At 34.4% G+C, this 24,626-nt stretch overlaps 3 protein-coding genes across 3 annotated transcripts; 1 reads left to right on the plus strand and 2 right to left on the minus strand.

Annotated features, from left to right (window-relative positions):
* Positions 1–5,618: 5,618 nt before the first annotated feature.
* Positions 5,619–6,524, minus strand: LOC114354537 (uncharacterized). Its single transcript, XM_028306960.1, has 2 exons — positions 6,072–6,524; positions 5,619–5,990 (listed from the first exon to the last, which is right to left on the minus strand). Exons 1-2 carry the CDS (start codon positions 6,075–6,077, stop codon positions 5,619–5,621), a joined length of 378 nt encoding a protein of 125 aa, XP_028162761.1. The 5' UTR covers positions 6,078–6,524.
* A 944-nt stretch (positions 6,525–7,468) lies between these two features.
* Positions 7,469–8,863, plus strand: LOC114354564 (uncharacterized). Its single transcript, XM_028306993.1, has 2 exons — positions 7,469–7,781; positions 8,209–8,863. Coding segments are annotated over exons 1-2 (543 nt in total). The 5' UTR covers positions 7,469–7,779; the 3' UTR covers positions 8,750–8,863.
* Positions 8,864–21,432: 12,569 nt separating this feature from the next.
* On the minus strand, positions 21,433–22,302 carry LOC114354539 (uncharacterized). The gene has a single exon (XM_028306961.1). The coding sequence runs from the start codon at positions 22,300–22,302 to the stop codon at positions 21,433–21,435; it is 870 nt and encodes a 289-aa protein (XP_028162762.1).
* Between the last annotated feature and the right edge of the window lie 2,324 nt (positions 22,303–24,626).

A 24,626-nucleotide genomic window follows, 5' to 3' on the forward strand; every position in this document is an offset into this window, starting at 1 on the left:
AATTATAATATTCGGTATTCGCTTGCGTCGATTGTGTAACTTAGGTATATGAAGTTAATAGTTCGCCCAGTCTGGACGCACCATAAGAATGCGTTCACACTGGAGCGACAACTCTCGAATAAGTGGCAGTGAAAAGCAAGCGAGTCCAGCATGACACCGCAGTCACCGCATCGGTCCATTTGCGAACCAGCACGCGTGGTTTAGGGCAAATTGATCTGAATTTTTTATCGTATCGGAACGCGATGTCCCCACCGAATAATTTGATCGAAAGTTATTACAATTATCTCCCTTTCGAGGTCGTTACGTCAAGGTCAGTTGACCAAATGTAATCGATTTAAAAAAGGCTATTTGAATAAACGTCATCGCATGATGGCTTGCATTATTGCATTGAGTTGAGTTTATCACAGCACAAAGGGAAGCTCAATGGAAAACTGCACAGAGGGGTTCCGGGAATTCCGGGAAAATAAAATTTTCATTGCCGCACCGTGAAAAAGAATACTGAGGGCCAAAAAATAATAATTGTCCTGTTGTAACGAGACGTCACCTGCTCCGGGCACGCGAGCGGAGCCGTGTAGGGCTCCATAATCTTGTTTGCGACGCAAACCCAATAACGCGCCGACAACAGAAACAAATGAAGGGGCGCTTTTGAACGCTGCAGCGTCAAAAAATAACAGGTGTAGCTATAAAAACGTTTTTCTGAAAATTTTAGGCAGAAGAACACAGTCGGGCTTTGAAATGGTCGAAAAATAAACGTCTATGTTCTAGTATTGTTCCAGCGCAATGTGCCTTGAATCGCTGACAAGGCACAAAAGCCAAGCTATGTAAAGAGTAGTTTTGGGGAAAACTGTTTTTATTCACATAATATCTCTTTGCCAATTTAAATACCTATGTTCTTCAAATCTAAATCTAATTTATATTATGTACTATCGGGGCCTCGAACGCCTTGACACCTTAAGGGCCTAAATTGTTTGCACACACACGCTCGATTTTGCTCCGCCCCCGTTCATTCATTTTTCGAGTCTAAGCAGCGTCGGCGCACCACTGTAGATGTTTGCCCTAGCAAACCAAGCTCTATGTAAAGCACTTAGGATTGAGTATTGCTTATTACCCGCATCCGTAGCGCTCATTTGGCAACGTCGCATTTTAGTCAATTTGAAACCCAATTAAGAATCGCTACAAAATATTATATGAGGCTTCGTGTAAAATTTGAACTAGCGATTGCCCGCTCGGGTCACAAAATTGCTATCGCACATTCCGAGGTAACTATGCAATTTCCCGAGAAAAAAGTAGCCCTTTCTACAATTATTGTTGATATTATGAGTGTAAATCTCATGATATTAGTTTAGCTAGTTAGGGCGAGAAATACAAAATCATACAATTACTTTCGAATTTTACTTATTTAATAGGTATTTAATTTATTCGGAACTAATAATTTAAAACAATATGTTATTGAATTAATTAGTAAAGAGTTAAGGAATATTTGTGGCTTAAAAACAATNCTCTAGCGGATTGGCGTCGTGGGGAGCGTGGATGGCCTGAAGGGGGCGCCACCGAAGCGAAGCGATGCCGAGTTACGCCGAAGTTGCCCGAAACGCGCTCGCTCGGTGCATCCGCTGACCAGCAGGCGCGCGAAGTTTTGAATAGAGCGCTGTGGTTGGCCCGCTTGTAAATCCGCGCCTTTTATGTTAGTGAAGTTGCTGCACTGAGGTTTTTTCTTCACGAAAATGGCGTCTTCAAAATTCCAAAATGCAAATGATAAAATCTCTCTCAAAATGGAAAACTTGTATAAATGCTTAGTAGGTATAGATGATGATGTTGTATAGATGATGATTCTCTTCGTGGTTATACAACCACGAAGAGACTGACCATTAGGCGATTTCTTGAGGTATTCTTTGGCGTGTACCGTGCGTGGCTTTTCGGCGTATTTCTGCGTATTTATACTGCACAGTACTGCACGAAAAATAATGTAGAACCACTCACGCGAACTCGATAAACGTGATTGTATCACGATAAACTTGGTTGTAGGTCGTTTTCTTGAAGCCTTCTGTGGCGTATACGTGAGTTTTCGGCGTATTTTTGGTACTGCACGAAAAATAATGGATGGAGCACGCTACTGCACACGGAGGAACTTCTGCACCAAGACTCAAATTTTTGCTCGAAGGACCATGTCGGAAACAGTGTGAGGTGTGTGTTGTATGATGGACTGATGCCTGGCAGGTCTTGGTACAGGAAAACACCGTAATTTGCAGTTATCACATTATTTATATTCAAGACACCATTTTAACACCGACTCCACGTAAGATTCGTACAAGAGAGTTGCCATTGGCAAAAAATATAAAAAATTAAAAATATTTAATGTTGCTTGTGTTAGAATATATATATCTACANCTCTTATTGGTCGTAGTAAAAATATAGTAAAATGCGTAACCAATTAGAGACGGGGTGAGCACGTGACCGGAGCGATGCGCTTACGCTAAAATTTCTACAAAGTGGTCAGGCGGAAGAGTCCCCGATAGTACATTATGATGAAGTTCAAGCTCCGTACAGCTGTTCAGCGCTTTATTGATACGACGAAGTTTGGAGAGTCAGAAGTTAGTCCGGATCGCACACCCGATCTGTAAATCTAGTTAAGGTAAATGTATAGATGCAATGATGCAGTTTGCATTAAGTTTATAACTGCTAACAGCTGAGTTACATTATAACTATGCATACAGTTAAGATCCGTCTCAAAACTTTGTATTTGCGCACTTTCTTACTCCGCACACAGATTTCCAAACATTCGCACCATCCATCCCTCCCTCGCCCCAGTTTGTGCAAATAGTTCTGTATGAATCGAAGGTATGCCTGGCATGTTATCACACCGGGGCGATAGGAATGTAACATGATATCGTATTTGCCGACGAAGCGACACGTCCCAGGCTGGAAAAGGCGAGTTGTTCAACGCTTGCAAAATGTACAGTCGAGGGTTGGTTTATCAAAAAGTTAGCGCCCGCATTCTACTCGCTGTTTTCAAAGGTAACCACAATAAATACATAAATAGTAAAGCTTTCTGTACTGATACTTCCGTTTTTTTTATATTATGTGGTATGCCAGGGGCAAATTTTAATTTACATACTCTTAACTGGTCCATAAAACATATCAAAAATATGAACTACATCAGTTCATGATTTGCTATTTTAATGGCGATTTCTACCAAACTACTGAGCTATTAGTACCGATATTGCACAAACGAATCGCCAGAAATCTTCTCAAGTCTTAAATACTTTTGTGCAGTACCAGTAGAATCACATCAATACATATCGGTAAAGGTTACGCATGTAACATCATAGCCGTATATGCAGACGATGCGGCGAGACGTCGCTAAGTCGGAGACAGCATGGGCGCCAAATTAAATGAAGGACCCTCGTGTTTACCTTCCCATTACAACGGGAAGGGCGCGTGGACAATGGAAAGTTAACGATGAAACCTATCATAACTGTTACGTCACATCTCATTACTGATTACTTTCAATTTATTTTTCAATGATAGAGCTTAAGAACATCAAGGGAAGCCTGAAAATATTTTAATTTAGCTAAGAAATTACCTCAGTAAATTGAAATTAGAAATAATAATATGGCTTCACAAAATTATTACATCTGTTTCATCTTTATCATTTCTCTCAATCTCCTCAAATTAAATTAATAATTGCTTTTTCCCAAGAAACGAAGATCTTTTGATTTTTTTAGAAAGTACTTTATTTACGTAGGTAGATCAAGCTTCTGATTAATTTGGAAAAAAATATATTCAACTAGCTTTCCGCCCGCGGCTTCGCCCGCTTGGAATTTTGTCTGTCACAGAAAAACTTTATCGCGCGCGTCCCTGTTTCAAAAACCGGGATAAAAACTATCCTATGTTCTTTCCCGGGACTCAAACTATCTCTATGCCAAATTTCATTAAAATCGGTTGCGAGGTTTAAGCGGGAAAGCGTAACAGACAGACAGACAGACAGACAGACAGACAGACAGACAGACAGACAGAGTTACTTTCGCATTTATAATATTAGTTGGGAAGTTGGGATTCCAGTCAATAATCAGTCCACGTTTTCACGTGTTTTTTGTATCGTACTGCCACTAATTTATGCTCGAGCTCGTCATAACGCGAGTAGGCCAGCTCACCTTGTGCTAAATGATGTTAATTTTTGTTTAACCTCTGGAAAGGGTGTGGGTGATATTGATTTCTGTACAACATTTCTGGCTTATTATCAATGTACGTGAGTGCACCCTTCTTCGCAGTTAACTCAAAACCCCTTTGAGGATTAAAAAGGGGTGACTAATTAGAATGGCGTAGTTTTACAAAGAAAAACGTAATATAAATCTTATTACTCCAACGCAATCAGTTCTAAATAAAATTGCAATTTATACTATAGGAAGCTTTGATCTTAAGTAGAGATTTTTTTACGTAATTTGATTATAATTAAGATCACGTACACTTACTGCCTTAAGAGGCAATTAATATGTACTGCATCTGCAATTAGTTTCATGATCGATAATTTCCACAGCCGATAACCTCGTTAGCAGACATCCGCGTTTGGTTTGCCGGCTCAATCAGCCAGGCATCGGATCGCCCTCTCCCCTTAGGCTGCGTTTCCACCAGAGATGTGCTAGGATGCGTAGCGAGGGATATGTTTGTAAAGAACCAATAACGGGACTATTCCCACCTCTCGTTCCCACCGTTGCAACGCCTTTGTAGCCAGTATGACCGCCAGTAAAAACCCAACCAGGGAAGGTCAAATTTTTCCCGCAACGATATTAATCTGAAGACCACACTTGAGAACAACACACATCACCGGTTGTCATAGTGACGGTCGCATTGACAGTAATAGCAACTGTCAAACAAAATACAAAAATAAAATGTGAAGTCGCCGACAAAAAGTCGACGACTCATGTCAGTTTGTACTGCTTGTAAAAAGCATTACTACTTGATTTACACGGTGCGAATTAATCTCCCGCCGTACCTAACCGGTAGCCGAGTCAGCCAAAATTCAAACCTAGTTAACCGAGGGTTTTCGCAGCGTGCGGAAATCGCACGGAAAATACGCCTGATGCAAACCGGCAAGATATCACTCGGCTCGGTGCGAGTTACAGGCTACCGTGAAGTTCAGGAGTAGTTGAAATTGAGATGAAATTGAATTACGAGTAGATGAAGATTAGGGCATCTGGATCCAACCATTCAGGATCCAGATACCCTAATCTTCATCTTTTCAACATCGTATATTTTATGATCAGACCTAGATACTAGATTATCTAGACTATTACTTATATCATCTAGATCATACAATAAAAATCTCTATAATGTATACTCGAATCGAGAGTTTGACAAGCTTGCATTCAATTTCACTATCATCATTTCGTTATTTGATCTACATTCCGCATCGACTCTAAGAATGTAAAGTTTGAACGATGGGTTGAAGTTTTATTCCTATTCAATGGTATTCTATACGAATTATCTACTGCATTGCATTATCATAAAATAAAATCACCTTTTCTAATTAACTGTTTATTAAATTACATTACATTCATTCTTATTATTTATTAAATTACATACATTCATAAAAAAACATGTTATATACTAGAAAAAAATTAAAAAGGTTGAGACATAAAAATAGTTCCTATACTTTTGATAATATCTTTAACTCGAGTATAAATGTTATCATTAAACACGTTTTCCACAACGTGTTGAGCACAAATTTCTGCATTACACTGACACACAGATTTGGTAGAGTTTTCAAACTGTTCCGCATCGTAAATTTCTATTCGAATCACTTTTGCTCCATGCGATACCGTCCGAATGCTCGAATACAATTTCTTCTGTTGGTTAATGATGATATCACCATATCGTTGATTTTCATTTTCCATATTGTTTATTATTCTTTGCACACTCGTAGGACTCATCCTTCCAGATGCTGGTGGTGAGAGCGGTGTATATGATGGTGAATAAGACCAATTTTCGTGCTGAAACAAATAAGTAATATGATTAGACATTTTTTACAAGTGTAAAAAAAAACATTTGTAAATAAATATTTTATAACTTACCGCCATTATTGCTAGCAATTATTCGTTCGTTATGCTTTAGGTACTAAAAAATACTAATTAATTCCACATCTCAGAACCCTTCCTTTATATTAAAAAGAGTGCTTACGAAATAGTTTAAACACCTGAGGTAATTGGTCTATATTACGTTATAAGCAGTTTTTAATAATAGACCTAACTTTACACTTTTCTATAAAGAATATTACGTTAGTAGTTTAGTGCTATGTAGAGCTTTTCTGTATTTGGTGCTGTCCAAATACGTACGCTGACGTCTGTTCAGTTGCTAGTCCATTAATGTTTGATCATGATACTAACTAATGACTACGACTTTGCCTGGTATATTAAAAACTAATTTTTAGTTTACATGTTGAACATACTTCCGTATCCTACAAACATACGTAAATACGAAACTATGTATGTATAAAAGTTTTGTTACTCTTTTATAAAAATAACTGAACGGATTCAGATAAAACTTAACAGTTTTATAATAACAATATAAGCTCTATTCCATCTATCTCTGTACCGAATTTCATCAAAATCGGTTTAGTGGTTTAGCATAATTAACAGACAGAGTTACTTATGCATAAAATATTATCTATAGTGATATTATAAATACGAAAGTTTGTATGTTTATGTCAAGTTGTTAGGCACAATCCTGCAGCAANCGCAACCTCAACAAACCACCAAAAAAGAAAAAATTCAGGACCAAAAACAAAAAAGTTGCTGTTTCAAAAAGTTCCGCCATATTGTTTTTTGGTTCAAAAAATCTAAAAAACCTGGGTGTCAAAAAATCTAGTTTAAAACAAACACGAACAATTTTACCCCTCTCCCCTCTAAATACCCCAAAAATACCCCTGATCAGTCAGTGAGTCAGTCAGTGAGTGGTAATCGAGCTTTATATAATATAGATAGATAGATAGATAGATAGAAAATAGATAGATAGATAGATAGATAGACTAGCTTTGGTCGCCCGCTACGCGGGCTACAAAATCTAGATCTGCGATGCTGGCCGCTCCGGGCTTCGCCCTACGCGGCACTCGGCCTGCGGCCTCGCATTCGGAGCTCGGCCTTCGGCCTCGCATATAATATAGATATAAGCTCTATTCCATCTATCTCTGTACCAAATTTCATCAAAATCGGTTTAGTGGTTTAGCATAATTAACAGACAGAGTAACTCTGTCTGTTAATTATGCTAAACCACATGCATAAAATATTATCTATAGTGATATTATAAATACGAAAGTTTGTATGTTTATGTCAAGTTGTTAGGCACAATCATGCAGCAATCGTTGGATGGATTTGTATGTTTTTATATACATAGATAGACTATGATCTGGACTAACACACGTTGTTACCCTATTATAATCACGATCGAAACCGTGTGACGATAGCTAGTTTACCAATATACTTACATAAAGGAGAAGGTTAATAAATTAATAATGTAACCAAGTAAACATAGGGTATAAGCATTGTTTAGATATTTTTCACTTATCATCACTTTACATATTTAGAAAACTGCAGATTGCTACTTTTTAACATACGAACTTAACTAATAAGGAAGGGATCCACGTCACAAATCTTTTATTTAAATAGCTCTAGTGTTGAGCGAAAATCACACAGATCGATTGTTATCCTACGGGAAGCCAGTCATTTGAAGATCCCTAGTGCCAGCCAGCCTCAGAAGAACCTAAAGGTTTTCTCAATAATAAAAATGTAAGTACCAACTATTACCTATTATCTACTCTGTAACTAGATTGTTATTTTACTTACTGAATAGAATATACTTTTTAAGGCTACTACACGACTCTTAGGTTCGATTCCTAGACGGAACATACGTTCTGATCTATTCATGTTTTCTATTCTGATCTATTCATGTCTTCATTCATTTTGTATATTCAATTCATGCTATCTATTCTGTTTATTATCTTTAATCGTTTTCTCTATTCTAAGACTATGTCTTAATTAAATTTCTTTATTCGATTCATGTTCTGTATTCTTTTTTATTGTTTTAATTAATTTTCTGAATTCCATTCATGTCCTCTATTCCGCTCATACTATCTATTTATTGTTTTTGTTCATTTTCTGTATTCAATGAATATTCTCTTATATTCGTATTAAACTGTTTTTTTATTGTTTACAGGTCGAAATTGTTGACGAAGGATCTATTCCTCTCCAGTGACGACTCTGAAGTTGAGTCAAAACCTGTGGAAAAGAAGTCTAATAAGCGCAGAAGCTCAAGCAAACCGAGAGAAGAGCCGAAGGTGAAAAAAACGAAGACATCCATCACACCGTACACTCCACCACCTCGACTTACAGCGAACGATCTATTCGGTGAAGACAGCGATGAGGAACATCGGGTGAAACCGTCTACATCCAGCAAAAGCGGTAATATACCACCTCTACTTTCTTCTTTTACAAGAAGAGAATCAAGAGGGTTCTCTAAACAAATAAGTGAGACAAAGGAGGGAAAGTATTATGTGGAATTAAAGATATATAACACGGAGGAGGTACAGAAAATAGCGCCAATTAATAGATGGCGATACGCCATCACAACTATTAAAATGAAACTTGATGAACATAAAGATTCATGGCATACTTTAAAGGAGTTCGTAAATCTAATAAAAAAGGACTTTAGGAATTGTCCAGTCTCATTGCTTGGGTCATACGAAAGTATTATTTAATACGTTATAATATTACCTACTTACACTATTATTATATACTCACCTAAATAACTATGCTATTTACCTACTATAATGTAACCGAATAAGTTATGTAACAGATATTGTAATCTTTGTTCACTGTTATTTTAATTTACAGAATAAGTGTCTTCAATAAATATTAGTATTATTATTTATTTTTTTCTTTTCACAGTTACTGTTGCACACCCTTACGAAACAGCAAGAGCTCAAAATTCTATATACTGTGACAAATGCAAAGTTCTAGTACTGAAAAGACAATATCCATATCATATGAAAACGAATATACATAAAGCTAATTCTTTATTGAATACACAGATTGAAAATATTAACATTGTTGCAACTGCATTCAGAAACAGAATTGTTACATACAGATTAAATGTCGATCAGCAAGTCGAGTACCTCGGCTTAGAGGCGGTGATAAATGACAACCAAGAACAATTAATAGATTTGATCAATTTATCTTTAAATAAACATGACTGCATTAAACTAAATTTTGAATTGTTTGCCTATTTTATGTTGCCAAAATCTGATGAAACACAATTAAAGTCGTTTAATACAAAATATATGATTGTATATAAGAATACTGATTTGAAAAAGTTAATAACGAATATGATGAATACATTTAATGAAAAGTTAACCGAATTTCAACATTGTCAATCTGGGTGGACCTTTGTTTCGTTTAGTCATATCGAAATTAATATAAATAAATATTCTCCTATGAGAGGTGGAACATATATAGACCTACCCATAGCCATAAAAAATTCAAAGAGTTGTATAAATATAAAAAATAATGATGATTACTGTTTTCTATGGAGTATAATGGCTGGACTGTACCCTGCTATGAATAATGTTTGCAAAACTAGTTCATATCCACACTTTTCCGATGTTTTAAATATTGATGGAATATCATTTCCTCCTTCACATGAAGATATTAAACATTTTGAAAAAAACAATCCTAACATAAGCTTTAACATATACGGCTTACGAAAGAGTACTATAACTGGACCTCTTTATGTTTCAAAATATAGAAAGAAGAATCATTTCAATTTACTGTACATAGAAAACAAAACGACAGCTCACTATTGCTTAATAAAGAACTTGACACGTTTAGTACGACCTCAATTCACTCGTTACAAAGGTAAAGTTCATTTATGTGATATGTGTTTACAATTTTTTTGCAGTGAAAAAAAATATAATACTCATAATTGTTCACACATTTTGTCAATTTTACCTGAAAAGAACACTTTGTTAACATTTAAAAATTTTGAGAGACAGCAGAAAATCAACTTTATTATTTATGCCGACTTTGAGTGCTTATTAATTAAATGTGATGAAAGTGACACTTTAAACACTCAGAAACTAAATATTCACCAGCCATCATGCTTCGCATATTATATTTGTTGTTCACATGATGATAAATTAAATAAATATGTGTCTTATACAGGAGCAGACTGTGTTGAAATGTTTGTTAAGTGTTTATTAACAGATGCTAAACGTATACATAAAATTTTAAGTGATAAAAAGTTAATGACCCCTTTAACATTAGAACAGGAATCAAATTATAAAAACGCCATTCTATGTCATATATGTAAACAATTATTAGTGAATGATAAAGTCCGAGATCATGATCATATTACTTCTGAGTACAGAGGAGCGGCGCATTCTCATTGTAATTTGATGCATAGAGTTTGTTCATTCATTCCTGTAGTGTTTCATAATTTATCTGGATATGATTCACATTTATTTATTGAAGAGTTAGCAAAATATGAAGGTCACATCAATGTAATACCGAAAACAAAAGAAAAATATTTATCTTTCACGAAAGTGATTAAAACTGAAGACTATAAAAATCCTATTCAGATAAAATTCATTGATTCATATCAATTTCTTAGTTCTAGCCTAGACATATTGAGTAAAAATTTATCAGATAATGATTTTTTACATTTATCTAAAGAGTTTCCTGATAAAAAAAAGTTTAATTTGTTAAGAAAAAAGGGTATTTATCCTTACGATTACATGAACTCTTGGTTGAAATTTCGAGAAACTCAACTACCTTCAAAATGTGATTTCTATAATACATTGCGAGAGGAACTTAGTAATAATTTATATGGTTATGCGATGATGAAAAAACACCCCATTTNGAACAATGTATGGAGAACGAACATTGTCCTTTTCGATATCAAATCCCTTGCTGAATATACAGATTTATATTTAAAATGCGATGTGCTTTTACTTTGCGATGTATTCGAAAAATTTAGAAAAACGAGTTTGCATTATTACAAATTAGATCCAGCATATTATGTAACCTCACCGAGCCTAAGTTGGGATGCGATGTTATTATACACAGGCGTTGAACTTGAGCTGATAAGCGAATTAGAAATTTATGAATTGTTAGAAAAAGGTATCCGTGGTGGACTAGCGCAGTGCTCATTACGTCACGCTAAAGCGAATAATAAATACTTACCACATTATAATGATTCAGAACCAAGCAGTTATTTGATATACCTCGACTGTAATAATTTATATGGTTATGCGATGATGAAAAAACTCCCCATTTCACAGTTCAGATTCAGGATTCAGAATCAAAGAGTGAAATTAAAAAAATTGATGATGCCAGTCATCATGATGCCAGTCATCCCAGATGATGCTGATTACGGTTATATTCTTGAAGTAGACTTAATGTATCCAGATTATTTACATAATACACATAAAGATTTACCATTTGCTGTTGAAAAAATTATACCCCCGTATGGTAAATCAAAAAAATTGATTGCAAACCTTTATAACAAAAAGAAATATGTTCATTATATTCATCTTAAAGAATGTTTAAAGAATGGTTTGATTTTAGAAAAAGTTCATCGTATTCTAAGTTTTAGACAGGATTGCTTTTTAAAAAAATACATTGATCTCAATACCAGTCTTCGACAACATTCGAAAACAGCTTTTGAAAAAGATTTTTTCAAATTATTAAATAATTCAATATTCGGAAAAACGATAATCATAATAATCATAATCATAATCATTTATTTGCAATTAANCGATTGAAAATAAACGCAAACAAACGAATGTTAAATTAATTTCAAAATGGAGGGATCATGATAATAAAACTAATAAACAGCTTGGTGCTGAAAATTTGATAATTAAACCAAACTTAAAGAGTATAACAATATTTTCAGAAAATTTTGTTGCTATAGAGTTAAATCATGAAAAGGTTGTTTTAGACAGACCAATTTATATCGGGTTTACAGTTTTAGAATATGCAAAGCAGCATTTATATCAGTTTCACTATAATTATATAAAAAATAAATACGGTAAAAATGCTAACCTATGCTATACTGATACTGATAGCTTATTATATTTAATATACACAGACGATTTTTATCATGAGATGCATAATGATATTCAAATGTATGATACTAGCAATTTTGAAATCGATAACCCTTTTCACATACCACAAGTTAACCCAAAAATACCCGGATTATGGAAACATGAAATGGGTGACGACTTGATTACAGAATTTACTGGTTTACGTGCAAAGTTATATTTTATAAATAGCGTTAAAACTCAGATAAAAAAAGCGAAAGGTGTGTCTAAGTCAGTAACTAAAAATCTTGAATTGAAAGATTATAATAATGTTTTATTAAAAAATGAAGTACTCAGAAGTAAAATGAATATGATAAAATCAATCAAGCATGTTTTATATTCTCAACAAGTAGATAAACAAGTTTTAGAGGGAAATGATGACAAAGTTCAAGTATTACAAGATCAGATTCATAGCATACCGTGGGGTCATTGTGATTCAATACTTATGGATTAGTAACGATGTGAGAAAGTAATTGTATGAATAAATTAAGGTTGTTAATGGAATAATAACCTGTTTCATAAATAAATTTCCTATATTAATAGATATTGTAACTAAATGATATTGTAATTGGTTATTTAATTTTAAGAATTATTATATTTTGATTATAATGTAATGAATAAATGATTAAATGAAATACCTGGTGTTTTTTTAACCGTAACCTTTTGTTTTCTGCTCATAGTAAAAACCACTACACCATTGTGATCGATGTCAGTTCATTAAAATCTATCAAACAATACAGTCATATATCAAACCTGTTATGAAATTTCTTAAACAAAAAGAATCACTTAAATTAGAATGTATCGATCCTACATCAAAAAACGAGGTTAAACGTCATGGAAACTTACTACCAAACACTATACGTAGTATTGTCTGTGGTCCATCGAATTGTGGAAAAACTAACTTAGTTATCAGTTTATTGTTACACCAGAATGGACCACGTTTCCGTAACCTTTATGTATATTCAAAGTCTTTATATCAACCTAAATACTTATTTTTAGAAAAAGTATTGCAGAAGGTATCAGGCACATCTTATTACACGTATAATAATAATAGTGAAATTTTGAGTCCACACGAAGCTTCACCTAACTCAATTATAATATTTGACGACGTAGCTTGTGAAAATCAGAACAACATACGTGATTATTTCGCTATGGGTCGACATAAGAACATTGACTGTTTTTATATTAATCAAACTTATACTAAGATACCTAAGCAACTAGTAAGAGATAATGCAAACCTGATCATATTGTTTAAGCAAGACGAAATAAATCTGAGACACATTTATGATGAACATGTAGGGTCTGATATGACATGGTCTCAGTTCCGTGAAATGTGCTCAACCGTATGGAGTAAACCTTTCAATTATGTTGTTATAAATAAAGATTGTGAACGAAATAAAGGCTGTTACAGAATGAAGTTCGATACATTCATACTAGTAGACTAAACCTTTTAAATAGCTGCTATGTCACAAAGCCATCAGTTTAATTTGATTAGTTGAACAGAGTAGAATCCTTTACAATGGAACGAGATCTCAAGAAACAAATAAATTTCTGTCCATGTAATGCTTTTTAGGTGTTTTTTAAATTTATACATATTTTCACGACTATAGTCACGCCTAAAAAAGGAATACGATAGGGGTCCTTTGTATTTATTTTTTATGGGGAAACTCAGTAACTGTGCAGTTTCATGATCGGAAATATGAAGTGGTAAAACTTCGGGAGAGGCGTCATCTATGTTACTAATTAAATGGTCAATACATGACTTCTTACGAGTCGGTACTGTGATATGCTGTGTTAAATTGTAATTCTGAAGCAAGTCCTGCAGATTCTCTGTAATTTTGTTCTTATTTAGTGTGTTAATATTTAAGTCACCAGCTAAGACAATTTTAATTTTATATTTAAATTTGTGGAATATGTCATTTAATAAATTGTCAAGATTTGTCAAGAAAACATTTGGATCCGACATTGGTATTCTATACAAACAAATGATAATCAAATTATTTCCTAAGAGCTCGATACCACTACATTCAAAAGTTTTTTGGGTGGCATATTTTTTGATACATAATAAGGCTCTACAAGCGATGCCCTTTTTTGCTAATATGCATGTACCACCTCGCTTTTTATTTCTACAAAAGGAAGATACCATTTGATAATTGTCAAGTCTTACATAATTCTCTTGACCCGACTCTAGAAAAGTTTCTGTTAGACATACAATATCAGGTTCCCTATTTTCTTCAATTAAATCCAAAATGATAAGGTCTAATATTTCTTTTTTTGATAAAATACTAGCAATGTTTTGATGCAAGATTACAAAGTTAGAGTCTTTAGTCTCGAAAAAACATTTTACTACCATTAGTATCGGTTGGTACATCAACTACTACAGAATTTAATAGTAATTGGTCATTATTACTGTTAACTGAATTGTTCAGAACCTTAAAATAGAAAGGGATCGTGCCTCTCTTTGGTAATTTGTCGGTGCGTGTGACATAATCTTGTTTTAAATTATTTTTCATTAATTTACGTAGATTTTTACATGTCAAAAATTGGTTTTTATATTCACAATAATCAATAATTACATTAATTTTATTACAAATAAGTCTTTAGAAATTATAGTCAGAATATGAGGTCAAATCATTAATGTCAACTAGAGTACATTTTTCAAAGTGTTTTATCCACAATTTCATGCAATTAAATAATTGAATCTCATTAAAGTATGCATTTCTAAGTATAGGAACAATGTAAATAGTGGATTTAGAAAGCATATCAATAGCAATACACAAATTAGAGTGAAATTTATGAATACAATTGTCATGAGTACCAAACCCTAAAATAACTATATCGTCTTTAGTCAATTGTTTTGATAGACTTTGACAGCACTGTAACATTTCAGAACTTGAAGCATCAGTTAGAATAGTCGCAGAAGTAGTATATTTGTCGTTCCATTTTCCCATTCTGGAACTCAATATAGCAGTAGATAAACCTCTTAGTTGTTCATCGCCTACAATATAAATGGTATGCGGTTTTTTCGTTTGTTTATGGGATGATTCTTCATGTTGGTGTTGTATACTGCTAGGGCTATTTGCCGATACATTTCTTTCCATTATTTGGCCGTTGATTGTACTTCCCATATTTAATTTTTGTTTAAGATTACTAATCTGTACGTTAAGATTGTCTATTTCGGTTTGGGCATTTAAAAGTGATTGTTTAAGTGCCGTGATTTTTCTTTGAAGATAGCTGAAGTCGTGGGTGTTGTCAGCGGTCTTCCTTTCCGAAGCAATGTGCGACTTTTGAGGCGTGTAAAAACGGGATATCTGCATAGTAGGTTGCTTTGGCACTGGGCAGGGAGCTAGACAAAGACTCCGTAATAGATTGAGTTCTTTTGTCAGCTTTATTATGCATTTATTCAGGTCATTGTTTTCGAGTATTTTGTTTTCTAACTCAGACTCAGTAGAAATGAGATTTATTTTTAATTGCTCATTCTCTTCTCTCAATTCATATTCGGTCAAAGTATTATTGGGCAATGTGTGTTCTACACTCTTTGACATTCGCTCTGTGCCTATGTAAGATTCATCCGATTCTATATCTCTTGTTATAATATGGGAGTCAACATAGTCGTCCAATTCACATACCGGTGATATAGAGGGGGATGTTAAACGTGTTGCTCTTTCGGGTGTCTCTGATGTTTGTGGCGAGTTGATGGTTTTAGACGTTTTTACCATCTCTTGGCGTTTCCTTAATGTTATATTTGTGGGGCCTGAATTGGAAGTCTTGGCTTTACTCTGTTTTTGGGAACAGGTAGTACATTTCCAACCTTTGTCCATGATACGATACAGTTTCTCCGATAGGCCAACGCAATCAAACTCGTATCGATTATTACACTTAACACATTGAACTGTATCTCGTGCATCGCAATTTTTCCCACATTTATGGCATTTATGGTTGTGAATTTTGCCCCTCTGTTTCGGTACAGAGATTTTGAACAGTAGTCACGCAGCAAAAGAAAAAATAAAAAGCAAAAATAAGATTGCCTCTCGGATTCGAACCACGGCTCTCTGATTCTGAGCGGGGTAGAACTCAGCTCGTACCGATTGCGCCAACGTAGCTTGACAGATATGGTCGAAAGTTTGTGTCTGTAGCAGTGTTCAACAGAGGTCGATGACCCCGGTGATTCGTATTGCGCTCGGGCACTCGTTCGTCGACGCGATGATGATGATTCACGTCGCTCGTCCACTGTAGTGCACTGTTGTGTTGTGTCCGTTAATTTTATTTTGAAATGTTTTTGATTACTGCTCACGAATGCGTATAGTTATAACTGCACTGTTTTCACCAAACTGTAGCTTAGTTTACGAGCTTCACTTGGGTATAAACTTTGTCCATTATTTTATAATTTTTACCACTCAAACGATTTTTTTTTACGCAGCGGGTCTAGTATACGTGTTACGGCTCCGAGCGCCGCGCGCGCGATTCCTAGTAGTCATAGTATTTATTATTTAGTGATATTAAGTGCGAGTAAATCTTATTTGCTAACAATGTTAAAATTTGATGTTAAGATATGACCATTTTAAGTTACGTTGAGTTCTACATGACACTTTACATATTTTTCATACCTTACGTGCACCACATTATTAATATTGACATGAGATGTAAAAACGTAATCCTTCAGATGCTATCTAAAAATAATGTTTGCAAATTCAGTTCATAAATAACTGATCAGCAACATACATCAGCTAATGCGTCATATGGGTATAATGGAATTTATCAAAAATCGAAGGGGTGTGTTGCATCATCTTCCCCTAATTTGGTTTTTATTTTACTTCACCCCAACTAGGGCAGTGAATTAGTCTTACCATATGCGCGGGTACTTATGTTACACTTGGCACTGACTGTTCTTTTTGATTATGGGTGTTTTGTTTAGAGCCCTTTATGACTTCATTATTCCTATGCCAATCGAAATTTAAGTATTATTATCAGAATCTCTATGAAAGTAATAACTAGTTGAATTATAAAAAAAACTATTTAATNCAGATTCATAGCATACCGTGGGGTCATTGTGATTCAATACTTATGGATTAGTAACGATGTGAGAAAGTAATTGTATGAATAAATTAAGGTTGTTAATGGAATAATAACCTGTTTCATAAATAAATTTCCTATATTAATAGATATTGTAACTAAATGATATTGTAATTGGTTATTTAATTTTAAGAATTATTATATTTTGATTATAATGTAATGAATAAATGATTAAATGAAATACCTGGTGTTTTTTTAACCGTAACCTTTTGTTTTCTGCTCATAGTAAAAACCACTACACCATTGTGATCGATGTCAGTTCATTAAAATCTATCAAACAATACAGTCATATATCAAACCTGTTATGAAATTTCTTAAACAAAAAGAATCACTTAAATTAGAATGTATCGATCCTACATCAAAAAACGAGGTTAAACGTCATGGAAACTTACTACCAAACACTATACGTAGTATTGTCTGTGGTCCATCGAATTGTGGAAAAACTAACTTAGTTATCAGTTTATTGTTACACCAGAATGGACCACGTTTCCGTAACCTTTATGTATATTCAAAGTCTTTATATCAACCTAAATACTTATTTTTAGAAAAAGTATTGCAGAAGGTATCAGGCACATCTTATTACACGTATAATAATAATAGTGAAATTTTGAGTCCACACGAAGCTTCACCTAACTCAATTATAATATTTGACGACGTAGCTTGTGAAAATCAGAACAACATACGTGATTATTTCGCTATGGGTCGACATAAGAACATTGACTGTTTTTATATTAATCAAACTTATACTAAGATACCTAAGCAACTAGTAAGAGATAATGCAAACCTGATCATATTGTTTAAGCAAGACGAAATAAATCTGAGACACATTTATGATGAACATGTAGGGTCTGATATGACATGGTCTCAGTTCCGTGAAATGTGCTCAACCGTATGGAGTAAACCTTTCAATTATGTTGTTATAAATAAAGATTGTGAACGAAATAAAGGCTGTTACAGAATGAAGTTCGATACATTCATACTAGTAGACTAAACCTTTTAAATAGCTGCTATGTCACAAAGCCATCAGTTTAATTTGATTAGTTGAACAGAGTAGAATCCTTTACAATGGAACGAGATCTCAAGAAACAAATTGTAAAATCTGCTACAGCTGTAAAAAGAAAGGTAGAAATGATAAAAGATGCAAGAAATACAAAAGATCTGGCTTTGAAAACAATATTTAAACCTATCGTTGATCCGCTTAATATGCTAACTAGAAAAACTGAAGAGAAGAAATTAAATGAAGACCCGGAACAAAATCGTCTTATAAAAAAAATTAAGTGCAGCGAAAGTGAGTCATCGATTACTTCAAGTGATGAGTTTGAGGATCTTGTTAATAATGAAGAAAACTCTGATAACGATGTTTATACAACATCCAACAAAACCCTCACTACCTCGCTTCCTAAGGATGATTACGATGCGAATGATTTTTCGTTTAAATCACTTCAGTCATCACCAAGTATTCCAAATGATTCTTTATCATGGTCTATATCATCTGAAGTACTAAAAGATGTACCTTATGGTGTTCGAAATGAACATGGGAAACTTATGCTTGGTACAACTCGCGTCTATGATGATGATGACATCCTAAAAATCGGGAATCATAGTTTAAAAAAAACTCTTGGCTTAAAAGAGTTATTGTTTAAAAAGTTGCCAAATTTAGATATCATAACAGAAGAGGACTTACACAATTATAAGTTAATACTTATGGATACCAATGCCCACAAACGTAATTACGATCCATCTAAACCTATAAATAGTAACAAAGGATTTAAATATATGAATGTGATCAAACCTTTGTTTAAGTTCTCGAAAAATACAAGCAGTGTAGAAAGTCGAAGTAAAGGTGAAGGAATTGATATTTTGAAAGAAGTTAAGAAGGATACTGATTTAGTTTATTGGGATGATCCAAATGAATTAGTGGAAAGGTTAAAATTACTACTCGGATCATGGGCAGCTGGTAACACTGGAGTGTATAATGAAATTTATGCAATAATAGAGGAATTGTATGAAGCTGGTATCATAAAAGATATAAAATATAAAAAGCTTCCAACAGGAGGTTTTGGCAGTACCATTACACTGCAGAAGCCGAGCAGACGGCAATGAATATAGATAAATTCGGTCACCATATTCATAAGCGTTTAAGACTATCTGAATTTACTAATATTCTTACTGACACATTAGTAAAGTCAGATTCAGGTGATTTTGATTTAAAATCATCGAGATTAAAAGGACTATTAACTCCAGAAAAGGATAATGAAGCTGTAAATAAACAGTATGTGGATAAATGTGTTCAAGAACTTAAAAATGAATTGAAAATCATTCAAAGTAATATAAAAAAATATCTTAATAGTTTAGAAAAATCAACTACTAATAATTTGACTACATTTTATTACACAAAACAAGAAATTGATGTGATGATTGCTGCTAAATCTAGCAAGAATGAGTAAACAAGATCTGGTAAACGAGCTTCACAAAGCAGTGAGAAGAAACTTCATCCGTCGACATACAATTATCAAAGGAATAGATGATTTATGGCAAGCTGACCTCATGGATTTTCAAAAATACTCAGCATTTAATAAAGGATATAAATATGTTCTAGTTGTAATTGATGCTTTATCAAAATATGTATGGGTTAGACCATTGAAGTCTAAATCCAAACAAAATGTTACTAATGCAATGCATAGTATATTAATCGAATCGAGGCGAAAGCCTAAAAATTTGCAAACCGATTTGGGTACTGAGTTTTATAACGATTCTTTCAAACAGTTAACTAAAAGTTATAACATTAATCATTATTCCACATACTCGATTAAAAAGGCAGCCATTGTGGAGCGAGTAATAAGAACGATAAAATCTCATCTCTATAAACTGTTTAGTTTATGCGGTCGATGCTTATTATATTTAATATACACAGACGATTTTTATCATGAGATGCATAATGATATTCAAATGTATGATACTAGCAATTTTGAAATCGATAACCCTTTTCACATACCACAAGTTAACCCAAAAATACCCGGATTATGGAAACATGAAATGGGTGACGACTTGATTACAGAATTTACTGGTTTACGTGCAAAGTTATATTTTATAAATAGCGTTAAAACTCAGATAAAAAAAGCGAAAGGTGTGTCTAAGTCAGTAACTAAAAATCTTGAATTGAAAGATTATAATAATGTTTTATTAAAAAATGAAGTACTCAGAAGTAAAATGAATATGATAAAATCAATCAAGCATGTTTTATATTCTCAACAAGTAGATAAACAAGTTTTAGAGGGAAATGATGACAAAGTTCAAGTATTACAAGATCAGATTCATAGCATACCGTGGGGTCATTGTGATTCAATACTTATGGATTAGTAACGATGTGAGAAAGTAATTGTATGAATAAATTAAGGTTGTTAATGGAATAATAACCTGTTTCATAAATAAATTTCCTATATTAATAGATATTGTAACTAAATGATATTGTAATTGGTTATTTAATTTTAAGAATNTAAGGCAGACTTAGAACTGTTAAATATGGCTAAAAGAAGGCTTAAATCAAAAGATACTGGAAAAGGAGAAAAAATTGCTTCATGGATAGTTAAAAATGCTATGAAAGCAAAAATCAAAGCAGGTCGAGGCATAACATCATTTAGGAAAGGGATACAGAAAATAAAATCAGAATTAAAAAGAAGTAAATGTAAAGATAACCATTCTGCTATAAAATATGCATATGCAGCTGCAAAGAAACTTTTTGTTAATAAAAAAGGAATACGTTTACCTCGATGTATTCCTCTTCCAAAAAGTGGAGGGTTTTTACCACTTATTCCTATATTTGCGGGGCTNTTTAAATCACTTCAGTCATCACCAAGTATTCCAAATGATTCTTTATCATGGTCTATATCATCTGAAGTACTAAAAGATGTACCTTATGGTGTTCGAAATGAACATGGGAAACTTATGCTTGGTACAACTCGCGTCTATGATGATGATGACATCCTAAAAATCGGGAATCATAGTTTAAAAAAAACTCTTGGCTTAAAAGAGNTTTAATTTTGTAAGATTGAGTGATCGATTTTGTTGAGAGTGTGATAGTGTTGAGTGGCAAGTGCAGAGGTGGGCATGTGTGAGCACGACTTTTATTTGGTGTGATGTGGTGTGTTGTATAAAATGATACATACATGGGACACAGAGGAAGCAATAATATTATTTTAAAAAGAATAAGCGTAGGTTTGTAGATGGTTTCACTCATCAGGAGGTTGTGAGACCTTGGCTTGAGATGGTCCAACCAGTCGGTCCAGCTCTTCGAGTGACTTAATGTGAATGGAAGGTTTTCTCTCGGCCTGGCGAACGTGGACATAGCCATTGTTAACCCAGCAATAGCGAAATCCATACTGTAGGGCGCGGGTTCTAGTCTCACGAAACAACAGGCGGTTCGCCTTTGTTAATCTTTCATCAACATATATTCTGGTGACCGGGCCTGATGATATGTCCTCGCTATTAAGATTACGGCGGCTCCTTGCAGCTTTAATAATCTCCTCGCGCTTTGAGCGTCTGTTCAGGCGCAGAACAATGGTTCGCGGCAGGTGATTCTTGTTCCCAGAGTTGTTCTGTCTAGTACCAGTCCTGTGAACGAAATCAATGTCCGCGGCCGAGAGGTCCACTCCCAGCTTTGTAGCTGTAACAAGGGCTATGTGGTGTGGGTTTTCACCTTCCGATTCTGGTACACCCGCGATCTCTAACTCGTTTTTTAGGTAATTTTGTTCTTGCAGGTTCAGTGCGTACCGTGATTCCGCCAGAGAAGTCTTGAGAATGCTTATTTCATAGGCCTGGCCATTTATTTTCTTCTTCTGCGCCTCCAACCTTTCCATCAGTTTTGTCACACTGGCCAAGTGCTGCTTAACATCCAGAAAGTCAATTCTGAGCAAGTTGATATCCGAATGTTGTTCATCCATTTTTTGTCTAAGCCGACGAAACTCCAAACTCATGTTCTCAGAGGCAATCTCTTCAGTGGGAATTGTAGGATTCGCGTTTTCGGAGCGTTTGCCTTTAGTGGGCTTGCTGGAACCTCTCCTAGTGTTGACGTTTGGGTTAGGCGAGGAGTTTAGGTTCATTAATTTCGCCGGGCTTGCGACAGGGACGTCTGTGTTGTCGCCTCTCGGGATGGAGCACAAGCACGGGGGGCAAAGCCAAGCCTCTTTCGATGGCTCCTACGTATAAGGGCGAAACTGCCGCTTACGCCTTTTTCCAATTATTTAAGCAATGATTTCACTTTGCTCTAATCTATAACATCAGTAAGAAAAAATTTTTTTTTTTCCATTAGATACAAAATAAAATTTTAGGCAAATAGGCGTATGTGCAAAACTACGCCACGTATAAAGCCCAATCATACGATTCGTCAATCTATACGAGTAGTTGCTTACATAAACATATATTTTTTATAATCNAAAACATCATTTAAGAAAGGGATACAGAAAATAAAATCAGAATTAAAAGGAAATAAATATAAAGATAACCATTCTGCTATAAAATATGCATATGGAAACTTTTTGTTAATAAAAAAGGAATACGTTTACCCCGATGTATTCCTCTTCCAAAATGCGGAGGGCTTTTACCACTTATTCCTATATTTGCTGGGTTATCGGCTTTGGGTTCTCTTGCTGGAGGAGCGGCTGGTATAGCAAAAGCTGTTAATGATTCTAAAGCCGCCCAAAAGAGTCTAAAGGAATCAGAAAGGCATAATAGAATGATGGAAGCAGTGGCTCTCGGAAAGGGGTTGTATATAAAACCACATAAAAATGGAGCAGGTTTATATCTGAATCCTTCAAAAAACTAATTAAGCGGCTACCTAGACATGCACTCACTGACGCGGATATAATCGAACATGGAAGTAATATTCCATTTTTTCGTGGNCAATGAAAGATTGCAGAAGCAAAAAGGTACTATTTTGTAACGGTTGTGGCAGGATCGGCAAAATGAGTAAACAGTGTTGTAAGAAAACAAATGAGTACACACAGTCCATGACAATAAACACAAGTCCGCAACTTCAAGATAACCGTCCCTTCGTAGATGTATCGATACTAGGCGAAAAATATCAAGCACTCGTAGACACCGGCGCCACAAGATCATACATCAACGACCAAGTGTACAAGAAATTCTTAAAAAGAAACCTGAAACCGAAAACAGTAAGCATAACAGCTAGCATGACAGATGGGCACACAACTCGAATTAAAGAAGCACTAGACTTGCAAATTAATATAAAAGGAAAAACATCTAACCACCAAGTGTTATATCATCCACAAATCACGACTATACTGATCGGCATGGATATATTAAATAGAATAGGAGCCAAAATAGAATGGCCCAAAGAGAGCACCAAGCAAGGAGAACAAGTGGGAACAACGTCAAGAAAAAACACAGAAGCCAACATCGTACCTACATTAGGGTGGTCCTTATTTTTCGACTTTTGAATTATCCCCGGGGCACTTTCTCATTCGATTACATACCTCTAAATATGAAATTGGCTTTTTTTGTTTTTTTTTTGGTTAAGATTTAGAGGTCGCTACCAGCTGTCAAAATATTTACAAAAGCTTTGAAGATCTTAAATCATGGTTTCATAAATGTTTTATTTAAGTGTTTATATCACATTTTACGTGCAAATGAACATCGCATAGATAGAATAGACAATCGCTTCTTGTCCCCTTCTCCCCTCAACCCCTCTTCTATACTGACCATGGTACCGACGCGTCGAGATACTAACAAGTAAACTCTTATATCTTAAAAAATAATTGATTCCAATATGTACATTGTACATAATATCTTAGTTCATAGCAACAACAATAATTTTGTAATATTTTTATTTGGCTTTGGCTTTAAAAATAAATGAATCTAACAAATACAGATTTTGTTTTTACTTAAAATTCAAACCTTGGTAGCGACCCCTAAATGTCTTTTAAAAATTAAAAAAAAAAAATGAAAGACTTTCATATGGTATATATTCAAATTACGTGGTGCCCCGCAAAATATAAGAAAAAAATTTTTTTTAATAAATAATAGCTTTATTTCTATTAAGTAGTACAGACTTAACATTTTCAGCGGCTTCTGCACTAAGCTCACGCTTGTATCGCAGCTGCCAAATAATAACACAACTCTAAAAGTAAATTACAGTAGCAGTCGGACAAACAGTTTTACTTTTAAGCTAGTGGCAAAATGATATGTAAGGTAATATTAAACAGTCAATTAAATACTATTTTGATAACAATAGGAAATTGAAATTTAGAATATTTTACATTTTTACAAAATTGGAATGTTCGGTTTTAATTAAAAATCTTAATTAAAATTTGTAATAGGAAGGTGTGTGCGTGCGTGCGTGTGTGTGTGTGTGTGTGTGTGTGTGTGTGTGTGTGTGTGTGTGTGTGTGTGTGTGTGTGTGTGCGCG

The sequence above is a fragment of the Ostrinia furnacalis genome, unplaced genomic scaffold (assembly GCF_004193835.3).
Source record: "Ostrinia furnacalis isolate ACB-3 unplaced genomic scaffold, ASM419383v2 OfSCF2054, whole genome shotgun sequence".
NCBI lineage: Eukaryota > Metazoa > Arthropoda > Insecta > Lepidoptera > Crambidae > Ostrinia > Ostrinia furnacalis.

What these genes read in the sequence shown, in the direction of transcription:
- LOC114354539 (XM_028306961.1), bottom strand. Translation starts at nt 22,302, where the DNA reads ATGAACCTAAACTCCTCGCCTAACCCAAACGTCAACACTAGGAGAGGT.